At 42.1% G+C, this 9,444-nt stretch overlaps 1 protein-coding gene across 4 annotated transcripts in view; it reads right to left on the bottom strand.

Annotated features, from left to right (window-relative positions):
- Positions 1-511: 511 nt before the first annotated feature.
- Positions 512-9,444, bottom strand: part of LOC113395645 (myotubularin-related protein 4) — a 79,255-nt gene continuing 70,322 nt past the window's right edge. For all 4 annotated transcript variants that reach the window (XM_064218156.1, XM_064218154.1, XM_064218152.1 and 1 more), the window contains 15 exons: positions 8,812-8,951; positions 8,270-8,447; positions 7,845-8,041; positions 7,521-7,713; positions 6,963-7,148; positions 6,495-6,668; positions 6,177-6,318; positions 5,852-5,954; positions 5,616-5,736; positions 4,959-5,156; positions 4,526-4,823; positions 3,840-4,219; positions 3,525-3,629; positions 3,142-3,356; positions 512-3,061 (listed from right to left, as the gene is read on the bottom strand). In XM_064218156.1, coding sequence (XP_064074226.1) covers positions 2,965-3,061; positions 3,142-3,356; positions 3,525-3,629; positions 3,840-4,219; positions 4,526-4,823; positions 4,959-5,156; positions 5,616-5,736; positions 5,852-5,954; positions 6,177-6,318; positions 6,495-6,668; positions 6,963-7,148; positions 7,521-7,713; positions 7,845-8,041; positions 8,270-8,447; positions 8,812-8,951 — 2,727 coding nt within the window. In that variant the 3' untranslated portion in view covers positions 512-2,964. The remainder of the gene's footprint in view (positions 3,062-3,141; positions 3,357-3,524; positions 3,630-3,839; positions 4,220-4,525; positions 4,824-4,958; positions 5,157-5,615; positions 5,737-5,851; positions 5,955-6,176; positions 6,319-6,494; positions 6,669-6,962; positions 7,149-7,520; positions 7,714-7,844; positions 8,042-8,269; positions 8,448-8,811; positions 8,952-9,444) is intronic.

Below are 9,444 nucleotides of genomic sequence, written 5' to 3'. Positions count from 1 at the left end.
AAAAAGATAAACAAACCTTAGATTTACGTGTTCCATGCGATTTGCTAATAACTCAGCTCTATTGTGCACTACTAAGAGTTTATGATTAATATATCTTTATTTGTAATACAACACTATTACACTTATTTCTACTTAAATTTTACTTCCAAAATTCCGATAAGTTTCGTCGACGTTCAAAACGCCATTTTTTCGCAAATCCATAGGGAATATCATAGATTAATCAAGCTCTCGAACAATAACATCGCATCATTTGCTGTCTACTGTCATTTGGATTTTTTCCTCTTATGGCTGGAATAGAGTATCGGTATATTTATACTTAAATAAACCTTCAAACAAAAAAAAAACACTAATTGTGAAACAATTTTGATATATGACCCTAATATCACAACTATGATTTAGTTGTCGGATAAATAAAATTTAGATAGATGTTGTTATATGCAGATAATATTAAAACTAAGTACGCTGTAAGTAAATAAGAAATATGTAAAAGGTTATAAATAAATGAAAATCCTTTATAAAACTAAATATGCTTTATTCCACGTTATATCATTCATTGGTCACAAACAAGTTGCACTTCGACAATAAAACTTAAGTTACTCCGAGCATGAATTTCGGTGTATAATATAATTTATGCAAGTAACAATTCCATTTTTTGATAAAAAAAACATTACTAAACAGATACATTAATGTCACAAGTTCATTAACAGAAATAAAATCAAGTGAATATTTTATATGTATAATGCTAATCTTGTGCCAAATTCAAAATAAATTAAATGGACGATTAACGTCATTATTATTAAATACGACTCGCGAGAAATACATTTTCGTTCGTTAATTATTGTTAACAATGTGTTCCGTGGCAATCAGCGTCTCGATAAAATTATATTTATCTTAAATAATGTTTCATTTCCATAATTTGAACATTGTTATTGCTTATCGTGTTCAGTAGTACGCTCAGCTGTTTGATTATATTTTAAAATTATTGTTAATAACAATAATTTGATAAATTCAACGAGTACGCACCGCGATTAAATAATCACCATAAATTTAACGTATATCAACATGTTTTAAACTCTTATATATAGTATTTTACAAAAATTATAATCAATATCACAAATAAAATACAAAACTGCGTTAATTTCCTCACGGGTTTGAAAATTGGTTAATGTTAATTTCTTAACTCTTAATATAGGTAATAGACAACCTGACCAGACGATTCATTTTTGCTGCTTTCTCAATCCATCTATCTTTCATTTAATGGCTTGTAATTTAACTTTTCACAACTTGCCGTTATTTTTGACATCTTAATAAAAATAATATGTTCAAGTCTATTATTAACATCAATGTAAATGTCTGGTCAGATCGACTAAACAGACACTATTGCATCGAAAGTTTTTCAACTATGTTTTAGGCACTCAAATATTTTGTTATATTTAATTCTAAGAAGGTCAGGCATTTAAATATACAAAGCAATTATAAAAAGTAAAAGATAGACAGACGATAGACTTTTAAAAAGTCACATTGAAAATTCTCTCATTTTCGAACAGCAATAATTGTTTAACGGCTAACAATCGCTGAATATTTTTAATCGATATAATGTAGGAAAAAATGAAATAACAAAAACATGAATGAAATAGAACTTTGCTCTGCGGACCGTACCATGTGCTAGATCCCCTTTAACGTTATCCCCTTAAGACGATTATACACGGTGTCGATCAAATTGAAGTACATTTTTCTAAGACGAAGAATTATTTAATAATAAAAAATAACAAAATTTACAATTATTTAATTATAAAGTCAATATAAAATAAATAGTTTTTAATATATCACCGTAGTACAATCGCTTACACCGCTTTCCATTATACATTAACTCGCCACAAGTAAAAGTTCAGTCTATAGTGGCATTCGTTGACGATACGAGAGTCGCACTACGTTATTCATTTAAGAAATTCGTTGAAAAATAAAATCAGCCTTCGCTTTTGGACATTCGAAAACTTTTATTTCACAGTAACGACTTTCATTAACAACGCAAACTATTTAGAAGTTCATCTCCTAATTTTGATTATGCTAATGATCACAATTTGTCTAACCTTTATGTCGTAGATATCTAGCGCAATTTGTCATTTAATAATCGCCTAGCCTCAACTACACGTCACATTTACGGGACAATCGTTTAAATCCCAAATAAAACTAGATGGCTGCGACATTAACTCCGGTACCGCTTTAGCTTCCCGCTAGGAGTCGCTAGCGAATGATATTCCATACTTCGATATCGGTGTCTCAGCCGGTGTGTCATTTGTACGGACGTATTGTTTATACATGTCGGAGCCAGCGTATAGTTATATATATAAAACACATTAAGCTTTATTGTACCGTCATTTAACATTATTGGATTATATTAACTTTATATATAGGAGTAAAGTTGGAGTAACTGTCATGGTGTCTTGTGGAATAGTCTTTGAATCATACATTCTTACAAATAACAAAACAATGTTTTAAAATGTTAAACGAAGCAGGCTGACTAGTATAAATAAACTATTGTATCGTAATGCATGTCTCGGTCCGCGCTCGCGCAGGGACGAGCGTACAAGATCTCCCCTCATAGTTACATTTACGTTCGAAGCCGCCTTCTAGAGACCGGTAGGACGAGATGGATACTATTTCATTATTAACATATTCTGCAACACGATAGATGTGATTTATCGTTAAGTAAAAAACAAAAATCGATAACATTATGTAAACTTTATTAGAACAATATAGAACTGATTTGGAAGTAATCGTTAATTAATTAATATCTAGTTAGTATAGGAGAGTCAATCGTTCGACCGACGCGTCACTCGTGAGCAGTTCATTGAGGAATACTGTCGTTGAATCAAAGACGAATTTCGTCGAGGGAACATTCGTAACGTTTTAAACGTCACAAACGTCACTCGGCTACGGAGGCGGAGAGGCGGGGCGGGCTCGTCACCGCAGGCGGCAGCGCCGACACACGCGCACCGCGCCCAGCTCGCCCCACGGGCTCATCTCCGAGCAGGAGCCGCAGAATATGCCGCCGCACCGTCTGCGGGCGAACGGTACTGTACTCTCGTGCGTCGTCAAGGTATCGTAGGAAGGCGCGCACGGCCGGCGAGCGGCCCCTACCTGCAGTGGTGCCGCCGGCGCGCCAGCCAGAACTGGTTGCGGCAGTGCTGGCAGCGCGGCGCGGCGCTGTCGGGCAGCCACAGCACGCCGCGCGCCTCTTCGCCCACCTCCACCTCCGACGCGCTGCCGCTGCTGCTGCCGCTCGCCGCGCTGCTTCCGCCGCCGCTGCCGCGACTCGCCGTGCTGCCGCCGTTGCCGTTGCCGTTGCGGCACACCTGTTTTTAGTTAGAGGCGCTTTAAATTATGTTGGGACAGTGAATTCCTTCATATTAATAATCTTATTCGCCCATGCCTATTATTAATCACTTTCCAAAGAAATAAATAGGCAAGAAAATAATTTTCGTATTATTATAAAACTTCGATAAAAATGGAATCGATTATACCTGTGCTTGTGTAGCGGGCTGCGGCGCAGGCGGCGGCGCGGGCGACGCCCTACGGAGAGCCTCGCGCGCCTCGCGGAGCTGCCCGCTCAATTCCTCTACCACTTTCTGTAAAAGTTACGGTTGGCAATCAGTATAACTTCAGTTAATTACTTCCTCATACTGAAAATTGGAGATTACTTTGATCGAACACTTCTCTGAGTTAGATGTATGTACATTTCTGAAATGATTATAAAACTGAATAGTTTCGCACGATTAAAGTTACACACAACTGTTATGTGCAGCCCAAAATATAGGGAATCTAAAAGAGGGCGTCACCTTCTGGTACAGTATGATCTGGTGCAGGCGCGCCTGCAGCGGGTCGGCGGCGGGCGGCAGGCCGTCCAGCGAGTCGCAGTGCGCGCGCAGGCCGGCGCCGCACACGCAGCGCGCCCGCGACGCGCCCGCGCCGCCGTCGCACGCGCCGCACCAGCACGCGTCGCTCGAGCCCGACGACTCCTCGCCCGCCAGGCACACGGCGCAGTGCGGGCACGGCGCGCACGGCGGGCACGGCGCGCACGGCGGGCGCGGCGCGCGGCGCGGCGACGCGGGGCACAGCGTGAGCTGGCTGGCCACGCGCGTGCCCGCGCCGCCCGCGCGCCCCGCGCCCTCCGCCTCGCCCTCGCTCTCCGAGCTGGCGCCGCTGGACGACGCGCCGCCTGTCGCATGTGTATAGTCGATAGGATGGACCGGGACTCGCGCGGCCGTCCGATTGGAGGCAGTGGAAGGGGCCTATCGTAATGGGCCTCTTACCACGAGTAAAAGCAATCGAGTCTATTTTAGTATTTAACTACTGTAACGCATTCTAATATGAAGGTCTTGTTTTGCTTGTTACATTAAATGGTTGACATGTTTAAGGTCGTTTTAGTTTCTTAGTGTAGTTTAATTATGAAGTTGTATTGAAGTGATAATTGATGAATATATAATAAAAACATGGTTTACAAATTTCGTTAAAAGCGACTCACCATTCAAGTCTACTTCAAGAAATTTCGTGGCAACATCCACTAAGCCGTTAACGTCCCCGTTGCCCATCTCCCTGTTGTGATTGATTAGTTGGTTCACTATGTTGTGATTGACCACATCCCCCTCGGTGGAATTATGATTGTCAATGGGTGTCTCCTGGAGACGGTTGATCTTAGATTCGGTGTGATTTTGTGGCGAGTTCTCGGGGACGTCGAAGCCGGTAGAGGACTGGTTGCTGGATTCCGATATAGACCGCCATGTTATACTTATGTTTCTCGTTCTCGCTGTTTCTCTTGCCGCCTGTGGTGACAAAAAAAACCATTAGTTCATATTTAATACAGTAAAAAAACGATTTTTATCAAATTGAAAATTACCATAACATTTTGAATTATTATGAGATAAAGATATCTTAACTACAATATAAACAGAACTTACTTCAGCCATGCCGAGGACGTCGGTGTACGTTTCACAAACGAACACAGGTGGCTCCTCGGGAGTGTCCGCTGGAGCGTCGCACGCCTGTTCACTTGTGGTCACGGTGGGCGCGGCCACCAGCTCGCGCTCCAAGGATGATGAATTGCTCGTGATGTCGCGCAGTCTGTTCTCGAAGTGGTCTGGGTGGAGGCCATCGACCTGAAAAAAAAAAATTATTGTGAGAAGTTAATAATAATTAAAGTTCTATCTGGTAAATGATAACTCGTTTTTATTAAAAAAATCAAGTGTAGCAATACCCCAAATTAATTAAGGAATTACTAATTATCCTATTTACCTCCCCTTTTAAGCTTATCACTTGTGTCAGGGTCGGGATCAAGTCTGCGACTTTTTACATCTAGCTAGCTAGCTAGACGGCCCGTAAAATCATTGCGCTATTGATGTTTAACTAATAATTATTTCTTTTTAAATTATATTGATGAAAAAGCAAATAAAAATGGTCAATATTTTAAATAATAATATCACCATCATTTCACATGATGGTAGCGCTTACTTGAAACGTTCTACCGGTGCTACTTATTATTGTTTGTATTCGTTTGAAGGTCGAGTGAGCAAGTGCAATGAACACAACTAATTTACTTCAAAAAACACTCGCTTTACCTGGTCAGTTTCCGTATCAGTATCTCCCGTCAGCTGCTCGACGCAGCTGTCTGTGAGTACAGGAGCTTCGCCCTCTGAGCGTTCCGCGGTTGGGCCGCCGTTTACTACCAATGATAATTTCCTAGAAAAAAAAAATCTATTAAATGAAATGTCTAATTTTCTTCAATTTGAAGAGCAAAGAAATTGGTAAATTAAAACCGAACATAATTTTTGCAAATAAAAATATCTTAGCTTACATAACATCTGGCGCCAAATTTGGGTCGCTGCATCTCCTCTGCGTAGTTCTCTTCTCTCCCTCATTAAGCAGGTTATCACAGGATCTAGTCTTCGTCATTAAACCTGCAATTAGTATTTAAAAATTAAGTTATTTCAATGAGGCAGATTAATAAAAAGTACAGAGAAACAGAGATAAATATAAATTAGTAAAACAGAAAGATATTAACAGCTCGTTCAATAAGGAATATTTAAACCAAAAAGAAAGAGTGAACAAAAAAGGCAGCCGTCACTGGTACAAGTGATTTGATTATATTATCGAGGAACAAGATCACGACGCATAGTCACCGTTGGCGTGCGGCGCGGCGGCGGGCGCGGCGGGCGCGGCGGGCGGCGCGGGCGCGGCGCGCGGCGGCTCCCGCTCGCGCTCGCCGCGCAGCAGCCCCCACCACACCTGCATCGCGCGCACGCTGCACTCCGGCCAGATCACCTGCGGAGGGCGGCCGCACGTTAGCGGGCAGCTGCGTGTGGCTCTCCGACGAATTTACGTACAAATCGCTCGTTAACAAATCCGATGGATTCTTAGGGTGAGTGCGTCGCGACCGTTATTTGTGTGCATATCAATCATTGGCGATTATTACTGGCCCGTAGCGTCGGCGGGCGTACCTGCTCGTGCGGGTGGTGCGGCGGCGTGTAGAGGTGGTTGCGGTAGGCGGGCGCGCGCAGCAGGTGCCACACCTGCGCGGTCGTGTCGCTCGCGCGGCACTCGGCTCGCTCGCGGCTCGTGTTGCACAGGAACGTGCCGAACATGCACGAGTGCACGTGCGTCGCCAGCTTTATCTGTAGTAGATTCATGTCACCGTCAATCGTTCGCTCGTTTTTATCCCATTTACTCGCCGGCAAATCCTATTAGAATGACGGGGGCGGAAGTCGGTGGAGGCATTCGACGCTAAGAGAAGATTTATCAGACTTAAGCCTGACGCCACAGCTTTCTTGCAATTCCTATTGGATTAATTCCCAGGCATTGTAATAGAATATTATCAATAAACAATATTGTATAAAGCTAGGTTCCATTCTGTAACTGGAGCATTATGATGGGTTTGATTTAGTAACTTTAACGCGACAATTACTCACTAGATAAGCTTCATTGAATTCGAAGCTGCAGGGATACTGCAACATCATCTGGTACACGACGTGTAGCCACTGCAAGAAGATGGGAGATCGCTCGTTAGGGTCTTCTGCGCCGAATTGATGTCCACAACGATCCGCGAACTTATGTCCGAAGTCCAACCACTCCCGCTCGATTAGTATCCGGAATCCCTAAAAGATAATAAGTTTAATTGATCAATTGAATTAATACATTTTTGATTTTATAGACTATTCTTCCAAGTATTTTAATAATTAAATTCTAAATTAGTTTTTCAAGATTTATTTGATTTGATTTGAGATTACATGATTGTTCTGATTTTACTAACGTCTTTAAAGAAAGAGCATGGAGTGACCCCAAAAAAACTGTTTTCATTTCATTAATTTCATTCATGTGTAACAGTTTTAACCGACTAACAGCCGGTAACCTCTATTAAAAATGAATATTACACAATTTGTATCTAAAAATGTATATGTTAAATATGCTTGTCTATCGTTCGGTGTGCGTGTAGCGTGTAGCGTGTAGCGTGTAGCGTGCGTGCGTACCTGCAGCGTGCGGTAGTAGGGGTCGAGTATGAGCTGCGCGGCGGCCACGAGCTGCGGCGTGCGGTCCCAGCCGTCCGAGCAGTGCACGAGCACGGGCCGGCCCGCGTGCGCCGCGCGCGCCACCGCCGTCGCCGCGCGCGCCACGCCGCACACGTACTGCGGCCACACCGTGCGCTCCAGGTTGCTGTGCCAGCTGGGACATAAAACATCCAGTTAAAATCATTTCCTAGTCATCGCGTCATCGAATAGGAAAGTTGCCGATTTTTATATTTTACGCGGGTGTAGTATAGTTACAAGACAAACGGTATGCCGTCCCCGTCTTACTTGGCCTGCTCCCCGGGCTCAGCGGAGAGCGCGCGCATCTGCTGGAAGCTGCGGCGCACGTGGTGTATGTTGGGCAGGCTCATGAACTGTATGTCGGCGGCGGGGTAGTACTGTGCGCACTCGCAGCCGCCGCCGCGCGCGCGGTTCGTGACCGCGGACGCGTACGAGCGCGCGTCCACTATCAGCAGCTTCAGTTGCTGGAACAGGCGACACGATTCATTGCTTTTGAAATATGTTTTTTTTAAACGATAAAGTTAAAAGTAAGAATTAATTGTTCAATATAACAATTTAAATATAAAAGCGTAATGACGTAGGCCGCCATACAATATTAAAACTCGACTCTGACCGTTTGTTAGCGCATACTCCAAAAGAAGAGTGTTGATTATAATCTAATTTGTCGGGCTGTAGCTAGTGCTACCATTTACCTTGTTAGGAGTAGGCCTATCCTGGTTACACGCCGTGACGAATGCGGCCAATAATCGTTCGTCTTCGCTGGAACGCCAGCCAAGCCACCCAACTTCCGGCTGCGACGAACGCGCTATCACCGCACCCGTGGACCGGTGGCGCCAAACCACCGCCGGAATACGCCGCATTGCGCGGAAACTAGGCCGAGATAATTACCGTTGATTCAAGAAAGTATTCAAACTTTATCGATTCGTTTTACCTTCGAGTGTTAGAATCAAATTAAATGATCGGTATCGTAAATTAAAACTTCTTTCTGACATAAGATAATCAATAAATCGTTTTATTACGTCGTTACGTTAATAAAAAATCTTTTGATATAACTTTTATGACAAACTATTAAATGATAAATAAAGCTATATTATAGAAGACGAAGATACCAGGGAACAATAAAAGGGTTGAAAGAATCATTTATTTTTATTCAGTAAGATCAGAAATCAATATTAAACAGTGACTGTTTTATAAAGTATTATTATTTATAAAATCAAATAAGTCTCAGTCTCACCGTGCTACGGAGTCCAGGTCTTCGTCCCCGATGCAGGCCGGCACGATGAGCAGCGGCGGGTAAGAGGGGCATAGCTTGTACTCTGCATTAGCAGCGGTGACGCGCCACGCGCCTTTAGTCGTGAAACCGAGTCGTTCCAACTAGAGATCAGACAAACCGATACTTGTTTATTGGAGACAACTTTCATACGTGTTCTGATCGATAATTTCTTAATATGGGAATATAAATAAAAAAAATCCTACATTTTATAACAAGTGTTGTTTAGGTAAGGTTTTAAATTAATTATACGGATTTATTTATAGTACAAAGTTTTCATATGTAATATATACAAGCATCAATTGTGCAATAAAAAAATACTGGCTGACCTAAGATTACACTGTTTTCATACCTTTGAACTCATGATATCAATGGAATTTGTACGATAACAATATTTTTTATTCTTCTGTAATGTTATTCAACTTTTTAAACGTTCATGAAACGAGTTAAAGAAGCACTTATTTCAGACTACCGTTATAAATTATTTATATTAACTTAAGTAAAACCAGAGCGTTGCTAAACGTGTTATCGAAGCCATCTTTCTAAGTGAGTAATTACTTGAAATAATTCTAGATTTATTCAACGACGAGTATTTAT

Source organism: Vanessa tameamea, chromosome 21, assembly GCF_037043105.1.
Source record: "Vanessa tameamea isolate UH-Manoa-2023 chromosome 21, ilVanTame1 primary haplotype, whole genome shotgun sequence".
In the NCBI taxonomy this organism is placed as follows: Eukaryota; Metazoa; Arthropoda; class Insecta; order Lepidoptera; family Nymphalidae; genus Vanessa; species Vanessa tameamea.
The sequence above is the reverse complement of the archived record's forward strand: the minus strand, read 5'-3'. Positions and strand labels throughout refer to the sequence as shown.